This window comes from Diplotaxodon limnothrissa, linkage group LG19, assembly GCF_057381915.1.
Source record: "Diplotaxodon limnothrissa isolate DT_005_m linkage group LG19, D_limnothrissa_male_GT1.1, whole genome shotgun sequence".
Lineage (NCBI taxonomy): Eukaryota > Metazoa > Chordata > Actinopteri > Cichliformes > Cichlidae > Diplotaxodon > Diplotaxodon limnothrissa.
The window spans coordinates 10,747,540-10,764,554 of record NC_140614.1 but is presented as its reverse complement, the minus strand read 5'-3'; the positions used below and the strand labels follow the sequence as shown (position 1 = coordinate 10,764,554).

The window sequence follows — 17,015 nt, the reverse complement described above, 5'->3', positions numbered from 1 at the left end:
AAGGCGGAGCTTCCAGAGTGAGCCGTGAAGGCTGGTGTTGGTGGGTTTGCGGCGTCCTCAGGACGTCTGCCGGCATGGTGTCAGCTCCTCCTGATCCGATCATTACGGCGAAAAGCTGAGAGATGTCCACAGGGGCTTCCGTGTGGGGACAGTCTTCACATGATGTCCTCTGTTGATGCTGAAGACTCAAGCTGCAGCAGGTCAAAGGTCAAAGATACCAGGCAGGCTCACAGTGACAGTGATCCTTGTAGGGAGTATTTACCTGAGCGGAAGCAGAGCTACGAGGACATGAACCTACCTGAGCCGTATGATGGTGCAGGTGTGAAGCAGCTCATTCAGCAGGTGGATGAGCAGCGGTTACACTGAAGGTCCAGGTGAGAGCGCCACCCTGAGGCGCAGTCTGACAGCTTGTGCCGCACGCTCCCTGCTTTTCACCCTGAACACCACATTTAGCATCCCAGTCTTTCTCCAAGGAACGCCTCAGTGTCGTTTAGGGAGCTCAGACAAATGAGAGGACCACAGCTACAAATGTTCTGGCACAGGGCGAAGGTCAGAGGTCACTGTTTCCATTAGTCACCTGTCCTCTGAATAATCAGCCAATCACCTGCTGCTGCAGTCTGAGGCTGTTCCAGCTGTTAGAAATAAGTTTAACACGGGAGACTCACTGCTGCCTCCGCTGGACGTCAGAGGAACTGCAGCGCTCTGTTTTTATCACACCTGAAGCACAAACACCTGAATAACAGTGACACAACGCTGGGCTCATGGTGCGTTCAGGTGCTGCAGGGCAGAAGCAAAGCAACTGTTTCCTCTGCAGGTTTCACACACTCACACACGCGGACTCACACACACACTGTGACCCCAACAACCCCAACATCATTGTGAAGTTTGCGGACGACACTACAGTGGTGGGTCTTATCACCAACGGTGATGAGACGGCTTACAGGGAGGAGGTCAACGCCCTGACCCACTGGTGTCAAGACAACCATCTCACCCTCAACGTCGCAAAGACAAAGGAGTTGATAGTGGACTTCCGGAGGTGCAGAGAAGTACACACCCCCATCACCATCAACGGCGCTGCTGTGGAGAGAGTGAGCAGCTTCCGGTTCCTTGGTGTACATCTGGCTGAGGATCTTACGTGGTCAGTACACACAAACAAAACAGTGAAGAAGGCGCAGCAGCGCCTCTTCTTTCTCAGGAGACTGAAAAGATTCGGCATGAGCCCCCGCATCCTCAGGACCTTCTATCACTGTGCCATTGAGAGCATCCTCACTGGATGCATCACCACCTGGTATGGCAACAGCACCGCCTACAACTGCAAAGCTCTCCAGCGAGTAGTGCGGTGCTCTGAACGGATAATTGGAGGTGAGCTTCCCTCCCTCCAAGACATCTACAGGAAGCGCTGCCTGAGGAAAGCGGGGAGGATCATCAAGGACTCCAGTCACCCCAGCCATAAACTGTTCAGACTGCTTCCATCAGGAAGGAGGTTCTGCAGCATCCGGTCCTGTACCAGCAGACTGAGAGACAGCTTTTTCCATCAGGCCATCAGACTGCTGAACACGTCATAGACACCTCAGCTTCACTACTGGAACTTCAACATTATGCACTCCATACTGTATATAAATGCCACTTGTTTTGCACATATTCAACTCTGTATATTTTATATATTTTATTATTATTATTATTATTATTATTTTATTTATTTTTTTATATTTTTTTATATTTTTTTTTTTACTATTTAATTTGTAAAAATGTGTATACACACACACACACACACACACACACGTAGGAAAATATTTAGTATACACATCCAGAAATGCATACACTATTATATATTGTACATATATTTATTAGTTTCAGGTTGGCCATTCTTGTATTTTGCTTGTTTGTGTTGTTGTGTTTGCACATCTCTGTTGCTTGTGGGGCTCGCACACAAGAATTTCACTCGCATGTGCTGTGCCAGTGTGCCTGCACATGTGATGTGACAATAAAAAGTGATTTGATTTGATGTCACAGCCTCATTTTTATTTTTTAACTTCTGAATCTTTGAACAAACGCTCACAGACGTCTGAAACACAAGCAGCACGCAGAGTCGAAGTAGATCTGCACACGCTCACCTGTTTGCATGTCCGGAGACGACCGTGGAGTCTCTCACACCAATTGCATTTCAGCGTTCTGAAGGCGACTCTGACGCTGTGATGCAGGTTTGGTGGTGTGGTCACTGATGGGTCAGGTCAAAGGTCACAGTTTGAATTTAACCTGGCGATGCCTGGTGTAGGAAAGCAGCTGTCTGAACACATCTGGCGAGTCATCTGAAACGTTCCCACGACATGAAAAGAGCCCGTCACGGTTACCCGTCTGCAGCCGTGACGTGTTAAAATGAAAGTGTCTTGATTCGAGGAACTCAGAGGTCATCAGCCACAGGCGCACTCTACAGGGGGGAGGAGCCTCCTCTGCACACCTGTCCACTCAGACGATCTCACAGCTTTAATTAGCGTTGAGCAGCAAGAGCTCAGGTGGAAGAACGGGTGGTGTTCCCATCAGGTGGTGAGTGGATCGATCCCAGCTCGTCCAACAGCGTCTACGAGTGCGTGGCTGATGAGACGACTACCTGTTACCTCACGCTCCTGACGCAACCTCAACCGTCAGGCTCTACCTTTAAGAGGGAAAACGTCACAAGAAGCAAACTTTCCTGAGCGCTGTGTTGCCAATGATGCTGTGTGTGTCTGTTCAGGTGTGTCGAGTGTGACAGAGGTCAAAGGTTAAAAATCTTTATTAGCAAAAAGCTTTGACGTGTTTCTGCTCTCAGCCTCTGAGCGCGTCTGCAGCGACCGCAGCAGAAATCGTCTTAAAGTGAACTACAGCAAATCCAGTTACAGCAGGAACGTCATTGACGCCGCCACTTCCTCTTTCATTTCCTCCTCCTAATGAAAGATGACGCTTTGCGGCGAGCACACAGGAAGTCAGGAAGAAGTAAGAGACCGTAAAGTCGAACTCTTCTTAACGTCGCCCACCTGCTGCATGCACAGGTGATCTAAGTGATGTCACAAAGGTGTCACAGAGGCCCCACCCACCTGCATTAAAACTGTTTGTGAGGGGCAGCCAATCAGAATAAAGTTTTCTAACAGCCAGCTCGCTCGCTCTCAGATATTCTTATAATGTGATCTGATTGGCTCGTGATGAAGCCGGAGGATTTAATTGGCTGCTGAGAAATGAGCATGATGTGTATGTATGAATCCTCCTTTGCAGAGGGAGGAGCTAAAGCAGCCTGATTCAGACAGAGCTCAGACACAGAAGCATTATTCTGAGCTGAGACTTATGCTCAGCCACTCTCATAGGTGCAGCAGTAACCAGCAGAACAGGTCGACTTTACAGCAAACACAAACAGAGCAAACGCACAGGTAACATGACATCATCGACCTGCAGCGCCGCCACACACACAGGAAGTCATTTGGTATTTTCAAAGTAAAGTAAAAAAAATAAATCATCAAACACATACAAATTCCAGGAGGAATAATTTAACTCATATCAGCTCAGTCTTCATTTCATAACTCCAGTGTTACATCTTCATCTCTACCATCATCATCATCGTTAATGTAGTGCTTTGAAACAGCAGGTCAAAGGTCAGTCATTAAATATCATCAGCTGTGTGTGAGACACACCTTCAGTCATTGTGCCTCCTCTTCCTCTCCGAAGTGTCTGTGAGCTCAGCCAGAGGGAAAAACACTAAAATCATTCACGTGACCTCTGAGACAAACAGACAATCACCAATTAAGCAAACGAGCGTGAATCCGGGAATGAGGTGTGTGTGAGTTTCTGTGTGTGTGTGTGTGTGTTCCATCTATAATTCACACAAACACCAAACAGTGGCTTTTACAGCTCAGAGGAAACACGTAAATGATTTTACTGTCAGCCACAGGCTCCAAACCTCAGTGTGTGTCTGTGTGTGTGAGTGTTTGAATTAAACCCAGCTGAGCAGGCAGAGAAGCCACAGAAACCCCCAGAAACCCTATCTGTGTGTGTGTGTGTGTGTGTGTGTGTGTGTGTGTGTGTGTGTGTGTCTAGTGTCGGCTTGGGTTGAGCAACATTTCCAGTAAAGTGTCAGAGCGTTGCATGCTGGGATAGAATCTAAAGATGGATGGAGCAGGGCTGTAATTTAAAAGGGAGGAGGCTCTCCGCCTGTCCTGTTTATCCCCCCCACCACCCTTCCTGTGTCTTTTCCAGTGTATGGCGTGATGTTGGAGGCGGGGAATGTGGCGTCCCGTACATTCAGGCGGCGGTCCTGCAGAGTCCAGCAGTTAGACAGGGCCGCTCGTAGTGTTGTGTTTTGGTGGCTGCAGGGTGGAGGTGAGCAGCGTCTTCTCTGTGTGTTAGAGACGGAGCGTCAGCTTGGCATCACTATAGATTCCAAAAAAGATGTTTTCAGGAAACGTCCCGCTCCGGTAAGCCCCGCCCCCCTGTGGGGAGCGCTGGTAGTGTCATGGCATCAGCAAAATTTCGGCTCCATCCAGTCCTGCATCCACCACAGAGAGATGATCATGTGACTGCCTCACCTGTCCACTTATTTACTAACAGGAAGTGAAAGGGTGGCGTTGCTTCAGTCTCACTTCCTGTCTCTGAGGCTGGATGCAGGGCGTGGTGCTCCGGTATTTAGACGCAGCCGTACTCGTACCACACCGTCTGCGGGTCGTTGTTGGGGTCAGGTGACGCCGGCGTACTCTTTGGGCGTTCCACAGAGCCACACCTCCCACTCTCGCCATCCTTCTTCGTGTGGGCGGAGTCGCCCAACCGCCCCTCCCTCGGGACCTCTGCGTACTCGGGGGTGTCGTCAGGCTGCGCGGCAGGCGTCGCTCTCACTGGGGTTACCATGGCAATTTCTCCACGGTGAGGGCCGTTTCGGGAGGTGGCGCTCCACCCTCGGTCCCGCTCTCGCTCCGCGTAGCGCTCCGCCTGCAGGTTCAGGGAGGCGGAGTGGTGGATGGGCGGGTTCAGGAAGCTGCCATCTGCGTGCTGGTTGGACAGAGCGGTAAAACGAGCCGACAGCGGCCGCTCTCTCCCAGTGGTCCCACCTCCTTGACGGCGCATCACGGCGTCGGCCTGGCCGGGGGAGACGTCGTGTCCTCTGAAGCTGTCCGGCCCGTTGGAGCGCAGCAGGTCGGCCGAGGCCAGGCTGAAGGTCCTGCTCAGTGATTGGCTGCTTCTCTGAGCCGAGGCCGGCGACTGGCCCACGGGCTGACGGGGCGAGGGCTTCACACTCTGTCCCGGCCTCTGATTGGACGACTGCACGGTGGGCGTGACGTAGTTGGTGGGCGTCGCCTGATCGCTGCAGGCAACAGCTGAGGGGGCGGGGCTTCTAGCAAAATAGTCCGTCACCAGGTCCTCTCTGCTTCCTGTGGACACCTGAAACCCAGAGAAGCAGTCAGGGCGGGGCTGACAAAGGGCAAAGGTCAAACACACCTGAGCTGTGACTGAGAAGCCGGGAAAAACAACGGGTCGCTTTTATAAACAATGACCTCTGAAGCGGTTGATAACGGCGTGATCAGAGCGCGTGCAGCAAACCGAAACACGGCGAATATAAATGCTTCAGTTAGAAACCGCCGCCGTGCCTGCCTCCACCCATCAGCTGCACCTGAACATATCAACCACACCGTCAGTGTTTTTCACGCACCGTCCTGCACGAAACACCGAGCTTCAACGAGAAACATCTGACCTGCTGAAGCAGCAGAGCTTCCTGTTTTACTGCCGCTCTGCTCTCGGACGCTCGAGGCGCCGACTCACTAAAACACCGAGGGCAGCAAATATGTGAGTGCAGCGCTCACAGCAGCAGCAGGGGATCTTCAGGCTATTTATCAGACGTTATCATCATCGAGCTGCACACCACACAATCGTGACATCGCTGCTCCGAACACTTTGATCTGCTAGAAACAGGAAGTGTGCTGACACCGCTGTGACGTCACGAGTTCATCTCTCAGGCTAAAGCTTCTCACAGTGTTACTCAGATTCACTGAATCATCACGTTTCAGTCTCACCTTTTGCTGCTTCTAATAAAAGTATGTGTGTTATCTGGTTGCTAGGTTACTCTATCCTCACTGAAGGTCATATTGAAACTCAGGCTCAACAGGAAGTAACGCAGGACGTCCTCGCTCTGACTCCTCAGGCTGGTCTAAACTGACGTGCACTAAAACACAAAGCTCCTGGTGTGAGACTGAATGTCACGTCTGCTCTGTGGGCAGGTCTGAGGTCAGGGGTTCAAAGGTCAGAACGTCTTCAGCGTGAGTCTCCCCGACCGAAAGCTCGCCTCGTGTGATCAGCGGCGACGGCGGCGTGTGTGCAGAAATATGTGCCTCATGTCTCACCACAGGAGGAGACTGCAGGTTGCTCTCTTGCAGGAACTCTTCCAGCGTCACCATCTCACTCCCAGGAGAAGCAGGGCGGGTCTTGCTTCTGACCCCGCCTCCACGCTGTGGCTGGGCCCTCTGGGGTGCGTGGTCATATGGAAGGGTGGAGCTTCGCGACAGGGTCAGCTGTGATTGGCTGAGACCTGTGACGTCGTCACTGGAGAGGCTGGCAGAGCGGCCCTGGCGTTCTGAGAAATCTGAAAAGAAAGTACAGCTGAGTGCGGCGAAAGTGGGAGTGGTGACATTTGTGCCTGTAAACTAGCCCCGCCTCCACAGATCACCTAGTCCCACCTCCAAAGTTTAGCTAGCACAGATTTGACCTGAAGTTCTTTAATTTCATTTCTCAGAGACTCTGTTGCAACACACCTGAATACCCTGAGTCCTTCTTTAGTAAGACGAAGCTGAGGCAGCGAGCTCTAACTCTGTTTGAGTAAACGTTTGGAAAACTGCACTTCTACAGCACTTTTATTTCACCATGTTCATTCACTCATGAGCTGCTGTAACATGAATCAAATGGCTGAATTCAGCACGTAGTCAGGTTCGTCAGTCTTGCTGACGACCTACTAAACGTGACCATGTGTGTTGCAGCAGAGACACGCAGCCCTCGAGGAGATCGAGACTCCTGCTCTGTGCAGATTTAACCAGGTGTGTGTCTGTACCTCTGCAGCTCACAGGTGAGTTGGAGCTGGACGTGTTGTGGCTGAAGTCGGCCGACCCCGGGCGACCTCTGAACGCTGGGTCCGAGGCGTTGTGGCGCGAGTCTTCGTCCAGTAACGGGCCTGTAAATGTGACCGCAGCGTCACACGTGCAGTGTTTCAGACTTCTACAGCTGCTCTGAGTAAAACAAAAAGCCGGCCTACCTCTGGGCCTGCGCACGGCGATCTGGCCCAGCCTGGAGGCGGAGCTGCCGGTGAAGCCCAGCGAAGACGACGGATGGCTCGGAGTGGAGCTCAGATGGATTTTATGGGTCTGACCTGGAATTAAAACAGACAATCAGGAAGTTCTTGTATGTGCAGTTCCACAAACCCCAGGAACCATTTTTGTTACAGCGTCGGCTCGACGTCTGAGCTCAGCTGCACCAGCAAGGCTCAGTTTTACTGTTTTAATGGGCGCTTTTACTCTTTTAGTCAGGACCCACAGACTGCCACAGAGTGGGCGGAGCTCCCGCTCTGTGGGGCAGGAACACCTCAGAGCCCGAGCTGGAAGCCTTCCTCAGGAAGCTGACCTGCAGCCTGTGAAAGCACTGTGAGGGCTACGGTACCTGGTCCCTGTGCATCTTCTCCGTTCACGCTTTCGCTGCTTCCTCCTGGCGTGCTGCTGTGATAAACGCCCCGGCTCCTGTCCGCCAAACCTGTGGACCAATTAGAATGCAGTGAGGAGGGATTCACAGCGGCAGGGTTAATATCACTGGAAGCACAGCGGCGTGAGTGGGCGGGCCGTGAGCGTGAGGTCAGCGTCACAAAGAGCAAAGCAGGACACGGCGGCACGCACACACTCACTATGTGACCTGATGACATCACAGTGTGATCAGAGATGGCAGCTCCTGACCTGCATTTGAGGGACAGGACGCAGCTGAAGCAGTGAGAGTGCAAACACACCTGCTGCGTCCCACCTGACAGCGGACACGGTTCGTCAAAACTAAGGACACTGTGCTGTGATCTGACCAATCAGAAGCTGGGGGAGGGCCATTAGCGATAACTGTGACATCTGTGAAGTTTCCATTAAAGCACATCTGCAGGTTCAGAAACATCGCTGTCCAGACAGGAAATAACAAACCTACTTCCTGTCTGCGTACTTCCTGTCTGATGATGACTTTAAAGACGCTGGTTTTTACTTTCGTGATAAAACTAATCAAACGATGAAACATGACAGCTGCAGCGAGCTGTGCTTGTCTGAGACATGTGACCCTGAGAGCACAGGTGAGCGTACAGGTGAGCGCACAGGTGCAGCAGTTGTGATTCTGTGAGTGTTTCGTTGGGCGAAGCCTGCAGGTCTGCGTTAAAGCGGCGTCTGAAGCTTTCTGCTGCAGGAAGTGATGAGAGCGAGCGCCATCGCTACAAATCCACTTAGGACTGAAAACCTTCATGACTTTAAAGACTCACAGCTCAGAACAGACTGCAAGCTACACACAAACGCACACACACACACACACACACACACACACACACGCGCACACACACACTACTTACTAATAACACTGTCCAGAAACACGGGGCTGCTCGAGGTTGTCTTTAATGTTTTAGTGTCAGAGGTGTGTGTGTGTGTGTGTGTGTGTGTGTGTGTGCGCGCGCGTCACACTGATGACTGTGATGATGAGGATGGTGTCAGTGGGCACAAAGGATGAGGATGATGATGAGGATGTTAGAAATCTCCGTTGGCTAGGATTGGCTGGCTAGCGAGGAGGTCGGCTGTGAGGTCGGCGGAGGACCAAAATCGCAGTCGTCTGGTGAGAGAGAGGGAGGGGCGGCGGGTGATGGGGGAGGATGAGGTCGGCGACAGGGAGGAGGAGGAAGGGGGGATGATCTTGTCTTGACTTTTACTGCGGAGAAATTTGAAGCGTTTTGGAGGAGGAGCTGAGGAGACGGGAGGAAAAGGAAAGGTGAGTAAACGAAAGAAAACACCGACGTGAGAACTTGTTATGGATGAACAGCAGAGATCGTGCAGAGAACCCAGAACCTACCAATCAGAGAGCTCGTCAGAGCTGAGCTCGGCTCACACTCAGGCTAACCTGAAGCTCGCGCCGCCGCTGCTGCGCAACATTCTCAGTAACGACTCAGGCCTAACGCCTGTAATTACACTGTAATTACCTACACATACTCAAAGGTCATGAGGCTGTACAGCAAACAGAAAAGTAATTGTACTGAAAGTACATTAAAGTACTGCAGTACTGGCAGTAGCTGCCCGAAATCTGGAGTGGATCAACCTTTAACCTTTAACCTTTAGCATCATGCACATCAAAGCAAGCGCGGATATAAATATAATCCACTCCATAATAATCCATAACACACGTCACAGCGTACGCAGATGTGGAAATACTCGACTAAATACACTGAAAGTATCTGTATGTAAATATAACAGATTACACTGAAACCTTTAGTTACAGGGGAACTACGCCCTCACAGGCTGCATTAAAGTGTTCCCAGCTTCAGTGACCTTTAAAAACACCTGACACTGATGAAGGAGAGCAGGGAGGTGAGGAAGACTAGGATGTAACGTCCTGTGTTAAACAGGCTTTTAGCCGAGCTCAGCCCGAGTTCAGAGAGAACCCACAGATGTTAGGAGCATGCACCACAGAGCGAGGAAGAGGACGACGCAGGAGCCGCTGTCTGTGACGACTCATCACATTTTGCACTTGTTGGATCACAAACGCTTCAGTGCCGACCTTCTTACTGTTTATAAATGTGGGCGGAGCCTAAACAATGTCAGTATGTGACGGTTAAAAAAACCCGACGCACCCCTCTGTGTCAGTGTGAGGAAGTGTAAGTGCACGTTCAACCCCGGACAAGTCCCGATGTAAGACGTTTCCACAGCACGTCTCTGTTCCTGTGGACAAGGAGTCCACGCCGTCCTGCAGCCATCACACACAAAGGTTTGTTTTCACTTCCATCCAACAGTTTGCTTCACAAAAAACATCTTCTCAAACACATGATCTGTCCTGTTTTGTCCAAATGTGCTGAATAGCTGGAGGACACTGTGGTGCTGCTCATCGTGGACACACGTTCCTGCTCTCAGCGACGGTCCGTGAGTGATTTTAACCCTTTATGACCCACCACAGAACCAAGTCCTCCAGAGCTTATCTTTATATCTTTACATGCTGTGGAGCCATTTGTGGGAGCATTTCAAGCTGCTATACATCAATACAACCATTACAGCCCAAATTTTAATAATATGTTTGCATTAAGTGCACAGTAATTACATCAATTGCAAAAAAGTGCAATAAACTACAAAAAAAATTGAAAATCTTTTTTTTTTGGAATATATTTGTAGTTAGAGAAATTTAAGAGGCTTATCACTCAAAACTGTAAATACAAAAAAGTTGCACAGAATAGTTTCCAACCACAGGAAATTTATTTTGAGTGTCTTCATAGTTTTATTTTTTAGATACACCAATTTTTATAAACTGCAGGAAAAACGAAGATAAATATTATAATGCAGATTTGCTAAAAAACAGCATCTGTATCAAAATAAACTATTTCCAGCAGTGCAGTTTGAGTTCCAAGCATCCCAGAAATAATAAAGAAAAGCATGAAGTCAAACATGACTTTTAAAAACTCCAGTACAGGCTTATAAGGTGAAGATAAAGATAAAAACCTACATTTTCCGCGAAAATGACGTCACTTACAGTTTCGGGCAGGTAATGGCGGACATGCGATCGTTCGCGCTGACGTCTATTCCAACATAGGAAGTGTTGATCAGCTGATCGGATCGGCAAAGCGTGTTTCTGGAATATTATGTTTTTGCTGCTGCAAGTGGTTTTTATGCAATTTTTGCAAAGCTATATGTGGAAGGAAACCGTGACCGAGGACAAGCTGATGGCATAACAAGTACAACTCCTCCGGTTTCATATGCAAAAATTTTTATTGCGCTAGCTTACGTGGTTCGGGTTCTACAGGGATTTAAAAATAGTTACACAAAACGGAGCGTGCCCGCTCCGACCGGTCTTAAAGGGTTGAAGGCGTGCCAGCATTCCCGACGGTCCCAAACTAAGAATGTGACATCTGGAACATCACGCCGGCCAAAAAGCACAAAGACAGTTTTTGTTGTTCTTTCCTGTTTCACTTTGTTCTCATTTAGGCTCCAAAGAAACAAACAGAGGTTTCTGTGAGAGGGCTGCTCGCTCCACGTGTGCATACAGGTGAGGAGTAACACGCCAACAACACGCCTGCAGAAAACTCCTGTTCAGACTAAAAGTGCACAAGCAGCTGTGCAGTCGAGGACCTGTCACTGCATGTCTGAATTTAAATGAGCTGCGTCTGTGGAGCGATGACTGACAGGTAACGAGTCAAAGAACGGATCGAATCTGATAAAAACCCTGAAAATCTGCAGTAAAAATATCAGACGTGTGCACGGCTGGATCAGCTGCTCAGGAAGGTTCCAGATGTGAACTTTCTGTCAGTCATGTGAAAGCCAACGGCGCCCTCTACAGGACAGAGAGAGCAGCTCCCCCACATGTGCTGTGAGCCTCTGATCAGAAGTCCCCAAACTTCACAGTGAGCGAGTCCCCGAGAGAAAACAAAACACTCTGCAGGCATGTTTAACGAGTTTCTGTGTGTGTGTGTGTGTGTGTGTGTGTGTGTGTGTGTGTGTGTGTACCTCGGCTGATGGGGGTCACAGCTGGACTCTGGGGGCCCGGGCTGTTATGGCCGCCGTCCTGCGAGTCACTGAGGGTCCTCTGGGGTGGAGGGGGCGGGGTCTCGGGGGGCAGGAGGGGGGGCGTGGCTGGTAGGGGGATGTCCGGGGCGCTCTTAGTCCGCTCCCTCTCGGCCCCCCTCTCCCGGCTGCTCTCCTTTCGGGGTTTGATGAGTTTGACTAAAGCTTTGGCTCCGGCCCACTGACTCCTCCTGCAACACACGGCAGCACGCTTAATCGATAATCAAGACCTGCAACACAGTGAGCACTCACACTTTTAAACACAATCAGGGCTCTGATTGCACGATAAAGCAGGAAACGGCGTCACTCTTTCAATTTGTATAGCGCCAAATCAAAGCGCTTTAACCGACTATCAAACCTCCACGAGCATGTTGGGCTCTTTCATGTTTCCGGCCTCTGCGCTGAAACCTGCAGCCGCTCACCTGTTTGTCACAGGTGTGACAAACAACCTGGCAGCACGCGTGAGCGCTGAGTAGGATTCTGGGATTTGGTCTGTAGATGCGTATGGATACCCAACAGCTGATGCTGTGAAGTGTGGACTCTTACTTTTTAGGCGTGGGGTCGTAGAACTTGTACTGGTCCATGATCTTCTCCTCCAGTTTCTCCTTCTGACGACGGAGAGCGTTCAGCTTATCACTGACGAGACAGACAGACATCGGTCACAGTCGGCCGTTTGTGATCCCTGACGGCACCACGGTGCCGGGTGGAGTTTAGAGCAGCGGTGTCAAACTCACTTTATGTCTGGCGGCCCACACACCAGTGCAACTTCCTGTCAGACGTTACAGATTCAACTGTTTTTCTGTCAGCTCGACTCGACTGTCAGAACAAAGATGACAGAAAAGTTCTGCTCGCTCAGACTCTCCACTTTATTTCACTGGACTCACAGAAAAACTGATATTTCTCTTTAATTGTCTGCTGTGGCAGCTGTTTGGGTTGGTTGCTGAAATTGTTTTGAGCTTTTCGCTGAGACTCTGGCGTTTCCGTGGAAACCACACGTGTCTACATTTAAATAAGAGATGTGACAGTACGTCTTTTAAACCCCGGTACGGGGCCTCAGGTTAGTGACTGTGTGTGAATGGCCATGAGGAGGTTTGAGTAGGAAAGTCCAAAACGTCTGCGTGTGCTTGTCTGTGATGAGCAGCAGAAGTATAATAATTATAAACAGCTTCACGTTCAGACCTGTGAGACTCTATCAGACACTGAGCCGTGACTCTGAGCTGCACGCACACATTTCTGCATCTGACATTCAAACACACGTTTATCTAATATTCATCACTGAACTGTAAGTTTTCTTTTAAGGAGCTGATTTTTATTCAGTGTTTTCATAAAAGTCTTATTTTACGGATTTTTTGCTACCAGCGAGAACACGTGAGGTTTAAGGACAATCCTCATAATTTCTGTCCTCAGCTTTTCACTCAAACACAGACAAACGCTCATTTTAGGTTTTCACGCTTTCTTCGCGGTCTCCCGACACGCTTGTATTTAAATCCAGCTCCCGTCTCTCTGTGTACCTGGCCTGTACCACTACACTCGCCTGCCCCCTTCCTTCTTTCACATAATGGTATGATCCCAGTCTGTCTTTGCATGTGATTGGCCGCATGATGTGCCCGTCAAAATAATGTCCCACCCCTCCCTGCGAGGATTCTCAGCAGGGCTGACGATTCAACTCCCCCACACTGACGGCCATCATTAACTGACATGAAATTATCTCACCGCCAGATGTGGCCCACGGGCCGTACATTTGACACCCCTGATTTAGATGGTCCAACCTGCTGATGAGATGGCAGGTGTGTGCCTGCAGGTGTGTGCAGCAGCCACGTTAAAGCTAAACACAGATGTGAGGACTGCACCGACTGACAGCTGAGGATAAACCGCGTTCGTCAGCGATCAGCTCGTCCTGCAGGACGTCGCCTGTCTGAACCTCGCGGCGGCTGACGAGCACTCACATGTAGAGCTTCTGCTCCTGGTGGTACAGCTCCTTGCTCTCCATGCTCCTCTCCAGCAGCGCGTGGTTCTGCTGACTCAGCAGGTTGATCTGACTCAGCAGGTGGTGGTTCTCCTCCTCCAGGTTCCCTTTGAGGCGACTCAGGAGCTGGGCGCACACACAGAGGAGGCGGTGACCACGCTGCAGCCCGTCAATCAGCCGTTTCAGAAAAACGTGCGCTTACCTCACAGTGGTTGTCTAGTTTAGTCATGGTGAGATCCAGCGTCTGGTGCTGCTCCATCAGCGAATCGTATTGCGCCATACACTGACTCACTTCCAGCTGGGAGGAGCTTAAAGAGCTCTTGAGTTCGTTCAGTCGCTGCTGGAGCCCCTTGCTCTGCTCCGCCTGCTGTGATTGGCTCTCGGAGAGTCTGAAGATGGAAGCAGAAGGTGAACAGTTTAAAGTCTGTACTCACTGGCTGCTGTCAAGGGTTTTCATTGGCTGTTACTGAGCTCTGATGAGCAGCATCAGCTGGTAGCTCCGCCCTCTCATCCAAACATGGTCACTTCTGGAACCAACATGGAGGAGAAAACGCTAACACAGAGGCTTCAAAACATCAGAACCTAATGCGTGATGTCATGATTGTCCATCTTTGCTATACAGTCTGTGTGTGAAAACACATCACCTGTCCACATCTGTTTTCAGCTGGAGGTTTTCCTGCTGCAGGAGGCGGTTCTTCTGGATCTCCAGGTTTAGCTCCTCCTTCTCTTTCAGGCCACGCCCCTCATGCTCCTCCCATTTCTCCTTTTGCTGTAGCAGTGCACAGTACCTGCAGACGTGCAGAGCAGAATGATTAGCCACGTCACATCACACACTTTAAATGAATTTAATTTTTTATCACTACAATCTTTCTAATCGACTCTCTGAACCACCAGCTACCGCTTCGCCACCCTGTACGACACTGCCAGTCACATTATGTCGTTCATTACAACAAGGAGAAACCTCAGCATGAAAAGAGGATGGTGGAACCTCAGGAATACGACAGCTTAATATCACCGTAACACACCAGAATGAGTCGTTTTCCTGTAAACAAAGTCAATTTTACTGTGTGTATCAGCTGACCTATAACATGTTTACATCACATTATGTCGATCTTCTACCTTCAACTGGTGAATGAGGAGTTTGAAAAGGACATGATGAGAGAGGATTCACTGAAACTAAACTCTAATGAAATAGGAACGAGGCAGGCAACATGCAAGTGCTACAAACAACAACCTGCAGGACACAGCCGAGGTCACTTCAAGCCAACGATTAGACCTCCTGCTCTTTATCGCCATTGTGCTGCGAACAAGATTAAAACTCGCACATCATCAATGCAGCTGCAGTTTCAGAGTAAAACTATATTTAACTGTGAAAAGAGGAAGTCTCAGTGTGTCAGAGTTTGGCTGTCTCGAAGTGTCTCTCTGTGTAGCTTTTAAATGAAATGAACATGCACAGAGTTGTTCTCCTCAAACAGAGGTGTTCACAGGTGAGTCAAACAATACAGTTCGTTTTTAGAATTAAATCCACTTCCACTCAGCACTACCAGCTGTACCACCCATCTTCAAAATTTAATAAATGCAAACAGCACAAAATGCTTTTGAGTTATAAAGTACATATTCCTAAATCCCTGAAGAAACAGTGTTTGATTTTTACCTATAAATCTTTAGAAGGAGCCGTATTTGTTACATTTACTGAGATGAGAAGACCAACTTAAGTGCTGGGCAAGTAGACCATCTGGTTTCAGTGGTGGTAATAGATTACTCTTTGTGAGTAATATTCCAACACTGCCTGTATCACATCTTTCATTGTTCTGGTTTCTTGTCCAGAACCAGACGATGGGGGGCGCTTATCGCGGGGTGGGTGGGGCTGTAAAGTGGTATTTTTGGAAAGGTATATATAGATAAGTTGAGCAAATATAAGCAGAGTTCAGCAGGAAGAATAAGAGTTCCCGTTCTGAAGCCAGCAGCAGTCAGCTGTGTTCCAGCTGTTCTCTCAGGTGAGTAAATGCGTCACACTGCCTGCACATCAAAGCCTTCAGAGCGAACAGCGGTGTGACTGACACGGTGTGTAAACGCAGGTAAATGGAACTTTATTCTGTTTCCGAACTGTCCGCGTGTCTGCTCGCACTGAATCACGCGGACCGGGGACGTTGCCGCGCGCTGTTTGAAGTCTGAAGGCGGAAGTTGGAAACCGGGAGTTTCATCGTCGGTGTTTCCAGGCTTCTGCGGCTTTAAAGTGGAAATCCGACCCGGAACTCCCGGTTTCCAACTTCCGCCTTCACACTTCAAACAGCGCGCGGCAACGTCCCCGGTCCGCGTGATTCAGTGCGAGCAGACACGCGGACAGACCGGAAACAGAATAAAGTGTGAAGGCGGAAGTTGGAAACCGGGAGTTCCGGGTCGGATTTCCACTTTAAAGCCATAGGCTGTGTCCCAATTAAGAGACTGCACGCTTGAAGTACGCGCACTACGCGTACTACGTACGGTGCGTACTATAAGTACGAGAAGTGCGGAAGTGAGAGGCTTGTGAAATGGGACGGTATACGCATAGTCGCGCTGTTCAGGTTGCCTAGCAACCATGATACTAACAGTGAGAAACGGTACATACAGCTTTGTGTAATGAAGGAGAAAAATGTTTTGTTGGTCATTCATTTTTGTCATGACATCACTTTAGTCGAGTATCTGAGGCTGAGACCACGGGACTGTAAAACATGATTGTTGGGCTTCATTTCTGTGCTGAACAGTCATTTAAGATTAGTTAGTAAATAACAATCAGTTAATGTTGTTCATGAGACTAAAGTCAACTCACTGTGGCAATGTAAATATAATATGGCCAATATTATAGTATTGTCAGATTATTATGATTGAGATATATATATATATATATATATATATATATATATATATTGAAGTTAGTCAGAACTGAGGGGATTGAACTACCAGAAGGCAACATTGCAGACATAGAGGACAGGTACAAGTACCTGGGGATCCCGCAGGCGAATGGGAACCATGAAGAGGCCGCTAGAAAAGCTGCAACCACCAAGTACCTGCAGAGGGTCAGGCAAGTCCTGAGGAGTCAGCTGAATGGTAAGAACAAGATCCGGGCCATCAACACGTACGCCCTGCCCGTGATCAGGTACCTTGCTGGGGTAATAGGCTGGCCAAAGGAGGAGATAGAAGCCACTGACATAAAGACAAGAAAGCTCCTTACCATGCATGGAGGGTTTCACCCCAAGTCCAGCACCCTGAGGCTGTACGCTAAGCGCAAGGAAGGGGGCCGGGGA

At 49.5% G+C, this 17,015-nt stretch overlaps 1 protein-coding gene across 1 annotated transcript in view; it reads right to left on the bottom strand.

The window, feature by feature from the left end:
* Positions 1-2,847: 2,847 nt before the first annotated feature.
* ccdc88c (coiled-coil and HOOK domain protein 88C) overlaps positions 2,848-17,015 on the bottom strand; it is a 66,996-nt gene continuing 52,828 nt past the window's right edge. Inside the window, exons 22-31 of the mRNA XM_085343256.1 lie at positions 14,376-14,519; positions 13,934-14,120; positions 13,712-13,857; positions 12,312-12,401; positions 11,709-11,956; positions 7,657-7,746; positions 7,256-7,369; positions 7,055-7,174; positions 6,354-6,592; positions 2,848-5,397 (exon numbers count right to left, since the gene is read on the bottom strand). Of these exons, the coding sequence (XP_085199382.1) occupies positions 4,648-5,397; positions 6,354-6,592; positions 7,055-7,174; positions 7,256-7,369; positions 7,657-7,746; positions 11,709-11,956; positions 12,312-12,401; positions 13,712-13,857; positions 13,934-14,120; positions 14,376-14,519 (2,128 nt within the window). The 3' untranslated portion in view covers positions 2,848-4,647. The remainder of the gene's footprint in view (positions 5,398-6,353; positions 6,593-7,054; positions 7,175-7,255; positions 7,370-7,656; positions 7,747-11,708; positions 11,957-12,311; positions 12,402-13,711; positions 13,858-13,933; positions 14,121-14,375; positions 14,520-17,015) is intronic.